Source organism: Theropithecus gelada, chromosome 6 (genome assembly GCF_003255815.1).
Source record: "Theropithecus gelada isolate Dixy chromosome 6, Tgel_1.0, whole genome shotgun sequence".
NCBI lineage: Eukaryota > Metazoa > Chordata > Mammalia > Primates > Cercopithecidae > Theropithecus > Theropithecus gelada.
The window spans coordinates 26,760,747-26,773,958 of record NC_037673.1 but is presented as its reverse complement, the minus strand read 5'-3'; the positions used below and the strand labels follow the sequence as shown (position 1 = coordinate 26,773,958).

Sequence of the window (13,212 nt, the reverse complement as noted above, 5' to 3'; positions counted from 1 at the left end):
TTAATTATTTTTATTCGATTAATTTTAATATCTCCTGTACCAAACAAATTTCACACTCGGAAGTGCACTCTATTTTATCCTGACTCATGAAATCTCACTATTTTCCCATTTCTTATTAATAGTTTTAGTCGTGCTGTTTGCTGCATTGAAGAGGCAAAGGAAAAAGGAACCTCTGATAATTTCAAAAGACGATGTCCGGGACAACATTGTCACCTATAACGATGAAGGAGGTGGGGAAGAAGATACCCAAGCTTTTGACATTGGCACATTAAGGAATCCAGAGGCAAGAGAAGACACTAAACTTAGACGAGATGTAATGCCCGAAACTATTTTTCAGATAAGGAGGACTGTGCCTCTGTGGGAAAATATTGATGTACAAGATTTTATCCATCGAAGATTAAAAGAAAACGACGCAGACCCAAGTGCACCTCCATATGATTCACTGGCAACGTATGCCTATGAAGGGAATGATTCCATAGCAGATTCGCTCAGCTCTTTAGAATCCCTCACAGCTGATTGTAACCAAGATTATGATTACCTCAGTGACTGGGGGCCTCGTTTTAAAAAACTTGCCGATATGTACGGGGGTGATGATAGTGACCGAGACTGAGAGGATTGTTTGACTTGATCAATATTAGTGGAAGTACTGTCTATGTTATTAGATTGAGTGGCCTGCATTCTCTTCCTGGGAGGAAATTTGTCAAAAATTGAAATTACAAACAATACGTAGGTGTTGTCTTAGTAGGGATTTGCTTAATCAGTAAGTTTTCGTGAATGAATACGAATGATATAGATTTTTTAAAAAGTAATAACCAGTTCACCTTCTTTGCCTAACAATCTCGGAAGGAAAATATATCACATCAATAATCAATAAAAATACTTAAAAGGCTTTTTGTGCCTTTTCTTAAGTATAATAATTTATAAATGTTTTCTTAACTGACTTTCAGTCACCTTTACTATTAAACTAATTAAACTAAACATTGTGCAACCGCTTTGTAAATTAATATGGAAAAGATATATCCCTAATGACCTAGGAATGACTATTACTGCCATATTTATTTAGTTGAAGAATGTCTTTGTGTTAATTCATTCATATTTTTATAAATGTATATTTATATTTTTGTATTTTTATGAAATAAACTAGTATTTATAAAATACATTTCATTTTATTTAATTCCTAGAGGCAGATCTGATCTCATTTATAACAAAAATGTTTTACACCTTTAAACGTAAAACATGGTTCACTCAGGGAATAAGCAGTTCAGAAACTACTGCATGGATTTGGACCTACAATGTAGTGAAACTAGAAAATACCTTTGGTACCAATTGTTATTTTTCCGTTTCATCACTTAAATATTGACTAATGTTTATAGAACCACTGATGTCTAACCATCAATAGAGTATGAGACACATTTGGAATATAAAATATTATATATATATATAGTTGTGGATAATAAACTTTAAGTGCTTTTTTTTGGCAAGTCTTCACTTTACTATGGGATCAACCAGTGGATTATATTTGAGAGTAAATGAAGTATGTGTCAGTAATGTTATGTAGACATAGAAAAAATCTACATCAATCTTCTCTCAGTAGTATAGTTTTCAAAATGAGAAATCATAGCTCTGATTTTTTTTTTTTCTACATGATGAGGCAATTCATGGGATATGTGCTCAGGTGTGCGTAACATGTTTAAAATGTGTATTGAAGAGTAGAGAGTTTGTTTTTAAATTTATTATTTTATTGAGGAAATTCCAAGTCATTATAGTTGAGAAAGTTTTGAAAAAGCTAAGGAAAAGTAGAGAAAAGAGACTTAAAAGAATGTGATGGTTTCCTAATTATTGCGATTGTTCGGAAAATAGAATATAGGCACCTCAAACCATGGGAAAGAAGAAGAGATGGGAATCATAAGCAATCATCATCTGCAAATATTTGAAAGACTGCCGTGTATAATCTGGCCCTGATATGGCTCACAGTATAAAATTTCAACCAAGATATGGGAACTTCACAGAGAGATTGCATGTTATCTATTTTCTGTGCCAAGAATTAACCTTTTATTCCTCTTCAATTATTCATAGTTTAGGCAGCAAATGTCATGCTTATGGTGATTCCTAGGTGGAATTCATATAGGAGAAATTTAACTTTGTCTAGTCTGTTACCAAGAGGTTTTAAGGAGCAAATACCAAATTATAAACATGTACTTATTTGTTGCTATATCACTATGTTGTAAAGTTTTTGTAGACCAAGACTAACTCAAGAACTTTATCTTCGATATGTAGCACACATTAAATATTTATTAAGATTTAATTTAACGCTAAGAAAAAGACATACTGGACTATTGAGAATTACTTGATATATTTCTCAGGACACAATCACCCAGAAAACAGAAAGATTTTTAGTTTTAGTTTTGATTAGATAATTTTAGTTTTACCTTAGAAAGGAATTAGTTTCCTCATTGCCAAAGCTCATCCATCATAGATAGACAAATACCTAATAGGATATATACAGTGACTTGAGGTAATTAAAAAATAAGTTAGACATTGAGCAAGGCATCTTATAATCACTTTGTTCTATAATCACTACAAGGTTAAATAACAATAAGTAAATCAATTCTAAGAAGACCTATACTGACTGTACATGTAGTGGTTGTTTAAAAAACGAAGACATTATGTGGTGGGAGAGTTGAATAAATTGGTAGTTACATAGCTTGCCTGGGCTTACCATGCTTGAAATACTAAGAGCACTGCAACAAACGAACTTACCTACAAGGTATAGATCTGTGATTGATATGAGAGAGTAATATTGTCATTAGATAGAATAAAACATTAAATATTTTAACTTGCAAAATATTATTTGGCTGTCTCTTTTTGAGAACTAATGAAGTTAGTTTCAAAGTTCTCCCTTTCCTTGATCTGTGAAATGACTGACCTATGGTAGTCTTTGTAAGAAGCACAGAGCTAGAAGAATTAATATTAACTGGTATGTGATGGTTTTTATATACCTGACTTAAATGCTATGAATCAGAGGATCTGATTGAATCAAGGAAATTAACAGATCTGTGTAACACTAATACTTCCTATCCTTTTCCAATAATCTATGAAATGTCCATAGTAGGTAAAATGCATTCAGAAGCCAGATGGACCAGATTTTATTATTTCCTTACTAGCAAACTAAATGAATCATTGAAATTCTTCAGGAAAACACACATCACAACATTCACCCTATTGGATTTGGAATTTATTTTACTAGATGCACATAATATCCTCAGTAAGATTTGATTCTATTACTTTATTCTCATGAACTATAGGGTTGTTAAATGTTGAAGATAATTTATTCTTAATGTGTACTTGCCAAACTAAATTAATTAGCTCTGATTATTTCAAACTAAAATAGTATTAAATTAAAATCAATTGAGTAACCATTATCCCAAATATAAACTTAATTTCATTGTTTTATTTAGAAAGTTCAATAATTTTCAGAATATGTCTATATTTATATCTGAATTTCTTTCAGTATGAATAACCTATCTACACTATTTGCATGTTAATACACAGTCTGGATATTATTCCATTCAATTTTGCTCTCAAGCACATTGAATCGATTTCAATGACTTAAATACCAAACTTAGCAAAGAAAATAAAATAGTATTAACAATAAAAGCAAGCAAACAAACAGGAACAAAAAAGTAATAATATCTTACCTTAGTAGTGGTGGATATTGATCATTCCTGTCACTTTGGCACAAGTATCATAATTAGCCTCCGGAATTCTTTATTCTGTTGGTTGTACTTTAACTTTACCCAATCTTCTTTACTGGTTCTTTCTCTTCTTTTCTAGCTCTCTATTTTAGAGTTGTCCAGGCTTTTTTCTTTTCTGGTTAAATTCAAGTCTCTGGTATTCTTACCAATTTTCCATGTTACTATACCTGTCTATATCTATATCTGTATCTAAGATATAGATTGAAATTTTCTGATTTTATACCTCCCACTTTCACCTCTATGTAATAATCCAAACTATTCTAAATTTCTACTTGAATAAACATATCAAAAGTAACATGTCCAAATTTTAATTACTAATTTTCACTCCTATCTTTTCTCAGCTTGCCCCATCTCAGTTAATGTCAGCTCTATCCTTCTAATTGTCCATGCCATAAACCAAGCAGTCAATCTTCATTCATTTCAATCTGTTATCTTCCATATCTAATACTGTAGAAAATCCTATGAATGATACCTTCAAAATTTAACTGCTATACAATGATCTTTCATCATATCTCCTGCTACAATGCTGGTCTAATAACCATACTTGGATTATTGCAGTGTTCTTCTAAGTGTTTCTTCTCACTAGCTTCTGCTCCTGCCATCTATTTTCAACCCAATACAGAGCAGATATGTTTTTTTTTTAACTAGATAAGTTTGGACATCTCACTTCTCTTTTCAGAACTTACCAATTGTTCACGTGCAGTGAGAGACAGTCCTCACAGTGGCCTCTAAGGACCGGTCTGATCAGATTCCCATTATTTCTCTGATAAATTATTCTCATTTCTTTCATTCATTTTAATTCGATTATCCTGGTCTCCTTGTTTTTCCTCAAAACTGGCTAGCATTTTTTTTTTTCCATTCGATTGACTTTCTCTGGAATAATCTTTCCTTGGATATCCACAAAGTTAACTTCATAACTACGTTCATGACCACTTTTTAATGTGACTTTCTTAGTGAGAACTACATTGGTCAGTCTAATTAAAATCACAATCCTCCACACCCATTTCTCCTTTCTCTATTTTTAAAAATAATTGTTTGCCACAGCACATATTACCAATCAACTTGATACAGAATTTGTTTATCCTTTAATTTTTTGTGTGTCTACTGCTACTAAAATGCTTGATCTCTCTGGATAATAATTTTTATAGATTTTATTCATTAAAGTATCTCATGTGCCCAGATTGTTGTTTCATACCTTGTTGGCATGCAGCAAATACTTGCTCAATGTTGAACAAAATGCTCAGTATTTATATATGAGCATTTTAAAAATTTTGTGGAATATTATAAATACATGGGAGATGAAAAAATCAAATGTGTCTGGTCATGGTGGCTCATGCCTGTAATCACAGAACTTTGGGAGACTGAGGTGGCAGGATTGCTGAGGTCAGGAGTTTGAGACCAGCTTGGGCAACACAGGGGAAAGCCTATTTTACATATTTAAAAAAAAATAGCTAGGTGGAGTTGTGCGTGCCTGTAGTCCTAGTTAATTTGAAGGCTGAGTCAGGAGGACCGCTTGAGCCCAGGAGTTCAAGGCTGCAGCGAGCTATAATCACACCACTGCACTCCAGCCTAAGCAACAGAGCAAGACCCTGTCTCAAACATACATACATACACACATAAACATATGTGAAAAAAGGGAAAATTATACTCAAATTTACAGCAATGTACCTGCCTTCAACACAATATTGAATATACTCTAGATTGTTAAATTGAAATATAGTTTGCTAAATTCTGGTTGATCACAATTAAATCATTATTTGAAAGAATCTTTTAAAAAGTTCTGAAAAACTCGAATAATTTTTCAAGTTAAAAAATAAAAACCTGACACAACTAAAGTTGTATTTAATAATCTTGGTTTCTAAAAGATAATGGTAATGGAATTTTACTACATTTCAGACCATCAATTCTAAATGATAGAATCAAAACACAAGCGCACACAGAGAAGGAATAAAATATGTATATCCTTCTCTTCTGCAGTTGTAATTAACTTTACGACAGCCTAGTCACTGGGCAGCTCTTAGCTCACTATTGTCTTGTACTTGGGTCGTGTAATACGGTTTCTGGCAAGCTGAACAGTTAAGTTCTAAGAAAATGTTGTCTTACTTAAATACGCTTAATTTCTTCCCAAATTTCAATAAAAATATTGGGACTTTTTTTTTTTAAGAATAAATACATTTAAATAATTGTTTATAATGCAGGAGAAATATCAGCTACTTCCATCTGTATGGTGAAAATAGCAGCCAGACGCATTGGCTCATGTCTGTAATTCCAGAACTTTGGGAGGCAGAAGCAGGCAGATCACCTGAGGCCAGGAGTTTCAGACCAGCCTGGCTAAGATGGTAAAACCTTATTTCCACTAAAAATTAAAAAAAAAAAAAAATAGCTGGGCTTGGTGTCGCACACCTGTAATCCCAGCTACTCGGGAGGATGAGGCAGGAGAATCACTTGAACCCCGGAGGCGGAGGTTGCAGTGAGCCAAGATCACACCATTACACTCCAGCTTGGGTAGTAAGAGCAAAACTCCATCAAAAAAAAAAAAAAAAAAATTGAACCCCATCTGACTGTAGTCAGCTTTTTGATTTGTTTGTTTTGGAAAGTATATTGTTACCTCACATTGTGTTAAAAACTGTAACAAGTTACCATACTACTGACCACACTTAAAAATCAAGATATTTTACCTATAAATTAATCTCTCTAGTTTTTTTAAAATAATATACCAGTGAAGTTAATTTAAGCATTTATTCATTATATTTATGTTCCACTAAGGTGATTTTGTAACTTGCCACTTCATGTCTGTGACAGTTGTCTTTTAGATGTTTTAATATTTTTATTATTTCTGAACAGATAAGTACAAAACTCTTGAGAGTAATAATTTTTCAATGACATATATTATAACTATATTTCACAAATAAGAGGCTTATATTTTTATTATATTTAATTTTAGTGTAACCAAAAATATATATGTTATGATGTATGCAATTCTATGACATTTTTGACTGGTCTTCTATGTTTCCTTATTACTAATTCTGCCCCAAACTCTATGGCAATTGTCTAAATTTCAGCTTCAGACACAAACAAGTAGGGAATGGATTTTAGATTCTTGAGGAAATCTCTCCTACAGTTTGCTGAACTGCTCTAGTCTGGACAGACCAGTTCCTCACTCTACCTGCGCTGAGCCCTCATTCTGGTGTTTTGTTTTACCAGCAACTGGGGATGGCCTTGATCTCCCCTGAAGAGCTAGAGTCCCGAGCCCCGTATCCCATATCAAGCACATTCTGTTCCTTTTCCTTGCTCCACCTCCTCCCGAGTATAAGATAATTCGGACTACACATCTCCCAAATGATGCTATTGTTTATTTTTTTCTAATATTATAGCTTTGTTGTACTTTAAACTAAAAATATTCCTTGGCAATCAATTGTGCTTTTTGCTCTGGCTGTATTGGGCACTTTGGAATTTTGCTAGAAGGAAGGATGTATCTTAGTTCCTTGGTCATCAGAAATCTCTCTTATGGATATTTACACACTGTTTCATTAAATTTGTATTATCTGCCTGCTCCTTGTAGGTATTGACCATTTAAGTTGGTAACTCCTATTACGTAACATTAGCAACAACTTTTTTAAATGTTATAAATGCTGTTAATAAATACCTCATCTTTTATTTTTGATGATTTTAAGTCTAATACATAATCTTTTTTAATATTAGCAAATAAGAGATTCATATCTAGAAAATTATAAGAAAAATATATTTTAGGTGATTATGTTCTTGAGATGAATATAAGTATTCAGATTTTTTAATTTGTCTTCACATTCATTCAATACTACTTTTCAGTGCATTGTATTCTAGATTCATTTAATGCTTTTCATATATTAGAAATTTATTATGCACACATTCATTTAATAGTCGATTATAACATGATCCAGAACAGCATTTATATGGCAGCAAATGAAACCAGGTCAAGTATACACTTCCTATATATTTACTTGAATTAGGAGTTCTAATTATCAGAGCATGTCACATTTATAACCACTTTATAATTTAACTACTTAAGAATGCTTCAGTTGTATGACATGGTAGTTTCAAACTTTTTTTTCATAGAAAATACATTAGAGCCTTTTTTATTAAATGTAGGATTATTATACTCATAAAAGTAATGATTTTAATCAAAAGTATTCTTGATGCTTCAAATTTTAATTCATTTTCTTCAGGATGCTATGTCAAAAAAAGTCCATGGATAGAGTCTTATGTAAGTGAATAATTAATTGATTTATTAATTTTATAAATTCTTTTTAAATACTGGCATTAAACAAAGCCATGTAAGAAATTTAAAACAGTACAATGCGCACCTTTTATTTTCTTAAGATTTTGTAATTCAATTCAATAAACACAATTAACTAAAATACAAAGTGGTATGTGATAAGGGCTTAAAAACAAGGAAATTAACAAAAGGTGTTTTTGGCTTCACATTTTTAGGAGTTTTCATGTCACATTATATTGTTTAAAAACTGTTGAATGAAGATTACTATATCCAGTAAAAATCAGTCAAAGGTACTTTTGAATAACATATGTAACACACTCTCTGGCTGATTAAACTCAGCCACTTTTTCCACTAAAATTTAATGCCACAGTTTGTTAACAAGGAGTCTGACTCCATTTGTTGATGTTTCACTGCTGATAACTTTTAAGCCTCATCCTTCCCTTTTCTCCTTGATCCCCGCTTCTGGACAAGCTGGTAAGAAAGCCCTGGTGTTCCCTCCTTTGATGCAGGCAAGAAATTCAAATCTCATAAGTCCTCCCTACATGAGCAAACTCTCACCAGTCTGTGCAATAAAAACCTAGGCAGGTCTCTTTCCTTCCTCTCTTTAGTCATTTAGGATCCTCCTGAGAGGCCTTCGTGCTCTCCCCAGAGACCTCAATTACATCAATGATCAACCTTTCCATAACCTCTTGGTGTGTGGGGAGCATCATCAGTGTCAATATCTATACCAAACCGTAAGTGAAGGTCCGTCAGCCTTTGCGAAGTTACTGATGTCTTAAAATGGTCATTTGATTAGGCTAACTGCCACTTAATACACACAGAACTTTGATAAACATTTAAAGATAAATATTTTGCATTGTCTTTTATCCCCATCTTCACAATACTTTAATGATAATATCTTCTAATGATTTTCTTATAAAGAAACGACTCAAAATTTTATTGTATTTATTTGTTAACTACAATATATTAGTGTAGAATGTATTTGTGATTTTAACTATAGGGTGATTTACGTTTGATTATTAAAAGACTAAAGAGTTTCATAAATAGAGGCATAAAATATCAACATGCATTAACATATGTGAAGCCCAATGGAAATGCATTGAATACTTAATAAGTGCCAGGCACTGTACTAATCATTTTACATTTTACGGGGATTACGCTCTGAATCTTAAAACTCTTTCCTTTAGTTATAATTCTTATCTCCATCCTACATAATAGGAAACTGAAACCTATATAATATCACAAGTTGGTAAAATGTGGAGGAAAGTTTTAAATTCAGACAATCTGACTCAGTAGACTTTCCTTTTAATCAGTATACTATTCCAGATTATCATCATTGTATAAAACTCAGAGGATGGTGGCATTGAGCTGGGAACTGTCTGATCAGATTGTTTTTCTCAGATAATATAATTTTATATTCAATTTGCTGAAAGAAAAGAAAAAATAATCAATGGTCTAATAAGAGTTCAGAGTTTTGAAAAAACAAAAAATACGACATTTTTCTTGTAAAGAAAGGATCTGAAATTACACAAACAAGTTATTGATCAGAATAATATCTGAATATGCCATTAAAAGTCTAATAATAAATAGCCAAAGCTAACTTAAAACTGCAGTATATTAAAGCAATGTCCACTGTTGTAGTATAAAGCAAGCAGTTTAGTATAGCACCTGCAAAGAAGATTTACTGTGTACTTATATTAGGCTAGGAATTGAGTACTTCATTACCATTCTTGAATGGCTGAAAGTAAGGATAGGCTAGGTGGAAAAATGAGAAATGTCATTGAAATGCATAGTATTAAAGAACAATATAACAATACCTGCCTTACAGAAAACATCCAAATTGTTAACAAATAATTTTAGTAACTATAAAATCAATGTCCAAAAAATCATAACAGTAAAGCTAAAATGCAGCACGTTGGAAAATTTCTGTCAACTATCCCTCTCAAAGGCAAAATTTAAACTCTGATTGGAGAAATTCCCACAGAATTTTGTACAATATTATTTCACCTTGGATAAATCATGTAGTGTGTTTGTAGGGTTAGATATAAGTCCACTTTTCATTCAAAGCTGAAGTGTCTGAGACTTCTGCTAAAACAAACATTAATAGATAAATTTGTGTTCACACTTTGAAGACAGATAGGAAGCACTATGACAAACAGAGATTTGAGATCAGGAGTAAGATCATATATCTGACATTTCCGTATGATGCTTTAAAACTGTGAAAGAGCGTTTTTGAATTAATCTGCGGAGCAATCAAATGAAGATGGGGACTAGCAGCAGTTAAGTCTAATTCTAAGAAATAATATTGAACATCACACCTATTATTAGCTACATCCATCACAAAGAGAACAGCCTGGAATTTAAGAACATCTTTCCGGGGAAATGAGAAACTAGATAAATGAACAGTGGTGACACTGATTTCAATATTTATTTTTCTCTGGCCTCTGAATAAGATGCTGTGTTTTTGTTTTGTTTTGTTTATTTGTTTTGTTTTTCGTCAATGATATTCAATTAAATAAAATCTCAGAGGTGAACCAAGGAGGTATTTTAGCAGTCCTTTGCTCTGCTCCACACATATCCACCCATTTCTCCAGCATGACTTTAAATGTGTCAAAGTGCAAATACTTTCTACAGTGCTGAGGCAACTTTGTGTAATGACAGAAAGCTCCATACACTGCCAGGGGCAAAAACTAGTATAACATTTTGTTAAACAGAAGTTAATGTATTGGTTCCCTGTCATATGCTGATATCTATATAACAATATATTTTGACAGTGTGGAGGGTTGTTCTTATATGTTATCTGAATATGTTTAAAAACTGAGATTTTAATTTTTATAGAAACATAATCCACACTTTAAATCACAATTCATCATTCACCGGGAAAAATCTATCTGGGAAACATCATTTTCTAAATATCTCATTTATTTTCCATTCACGACAATGGTCACATTCTGTACTAGTGGCAGCATGCTAATATACTTTGTAACTTGTAAAAATGTAGCTAACAAAATTACACTTACATTAGCTTCAGAATTGTTGATGTATTTGCTTAATAAAATAAGGCATCTTATCAAGGAATCATCACATGATGTGATCTACTTCTTACTTGGATATTATTTATTGAATTATATTAACCTATTGAACTGATGGAAATGCCTATTTAGTGCCACTAAATATGAGAATAGATATGCTCTGAATAAAGAAGTTGATTACACTGATCTAAGCATTGGTTAATAATATGGTGGGGAAGTTATTTCCATTTCATGCTCTGTAAAATTAATTCCTTAACCTTCCAGCTATGATGAAAAATCTCATTCTGCATTTTTTCATTATTAATGTACTCTCATACTTATTATCATGAAATTTTATTAAATGTTCTCAACTTTTATTTATTAAATCTCCAATGCAATAACCATTAGCTTTGCTCACTGAATAACAAGTAATTTAGGACAAATGCTAAAAGATATTTAAATATAGATCTATGGTAATTGTAAGAGTGATTGGAATTTCTAAAAATTTTTATGCTAAACTCTGCTCTAATTCAATTGAAACTAATAGAACTAAACTGCTTGCTATTGGCTTACGTATGACAAATTAATTAATTAGCATGATTTGCTATTTTTTCAGTAGTTTAAAAACGTGTTCTATTATCCTCAAAATACTATATTCTTCTTCCATTTAAGGATAAATATGCATGCCACCAGGCAACAGAAGCCTACAAATAAAATAATATTTCAGAAGAAAAACAAATGTGTACTTAACAATTTCAGGCACCTATTTTTGATAAATTTCTGCATATGCAGCAAAAACAACATTTGTGAATTGGGATTAAAATATTAATTTAAGATTAAGTGGAAATTCTGCTCATCTTTGATGGAAAAACTCATTTTACAGATTTCTCTGAAGAGTCCAAGAGGAAAAGTGGTAAATGCAAGTGATCAGAAAGGAAAGCCCCAAGCTAAAAATTGTGTGACAAATCTCTAGGGTAGTTGTATTTTCAAGTACTGTAGAAGCAGAAGTCTATTCTGAGGAAGCCAGAAGAAAGTTGATTCTCATTTTTCTTCAATTTATGAGGAGAAGGAAACTACTTCATTAAAATTTAATTTAAAATTAAATCCCAGATATAGAAAAACCAACCATAGAAATGAGTGGAATTCTAACCCGCTGAGAACCAAGATGACAATGATTTAAAAAAGAATATGCTCTTACAAAAGTTCTCATGTGCTCTTTCAGCATTTATCATCTTTCTAGCCAAATGAACTTTACAAGTACAAAAGCTAACAATTCGTATTGACAGGAGGAAAATAATGGTAAGTGGGAGACATTGAGCAGTAAGAAAAAAATGCTTGATCTTCCCTTGTTTGTCTTGCTTATCTTACTTAAACTGCTATTTTTTCCATTTCCAGTTTGGAGCTGTTGAAGTGCTAATCTTCTAAGTGATTAGTTTCCTTAGTACTATACTTATCCAATAGAGAAATCTTTCCTTCTGAAACTGTTTTTTATAATAAGATGAATAAGCACATATAAATATGTGTAATGTAATTGTCAACTGCATAGGACCAAAATAATTCTGTAATCAAAATCCTGATGAAGCTTCATCGACACTTACTTCCCTGGAACAGGTATAGCATTTCCATTGAGAATGAAATATATATGTATATATACATATGTGTATATGTTATATATAATATGTGTATATATTATATGTATATATTATATATAATATATGTATATATATTATATATATATAATTTCCATGTATGTATACAAAGAGTCCTCTTACAGTGGTTCAACTTACAATTTTGTGATTTTCCCATGGTTGCAGAAGCCATACACATTTAGTAGTGAGCAGTGGGATCCTCTCTCACTGTTCTGGGCAGCAGCAGTGAGCCTTAGCTGTCAGTCAGCCACATGATCATGAGGGTAAACAACGGATATACTACAGTGTACTGCTGTTGCCAGGTAACTGCCCAACTCTAGGCAAAGTGTTCTGAGCATATGTAAGGTAGGCTAAGCTAAGCTATGATGTTCAATGTGTTAAGTTTCTTGCAATATCTTCAGCTCACATAGGTTAACCTCTTTATAATTCAAGGCGTGTCTATATAATTATGTTTTTAAATTAAGATTAATATGTCAAGATCATGTAACTTAATTGTATTCTGATTAGCTTCTAACAGGTAGTTTCAGGGAAAAATAAACACT

At 32.1% G+C, this 13,212-nt stretch overlaps 1 protein-coding gene across 1 annotated transcript in view; it reads left to right on the top strand.

The window, feature by feature from the left end:
• Positions 1-1,480, top strand: part of CDH9 (cadherin 9) — a 164,308-nt gene extending 162,828 nt beyond the window's left edge. Inside the window, exon 12 of the mRNA XM_025388463.1 lies at positions 123-1,480. Within this exon, the coding sequence (XP_025244248.1) occupies positions 123-610 (488 nt within the window). The 3' untranslated portion in view covers positions 611-1,480. The remainder of the gene's footprint in view (positions 1-122) is intronic.
• Positions 1,481-13,212: the final 11,732 nt, after the last annotated feature.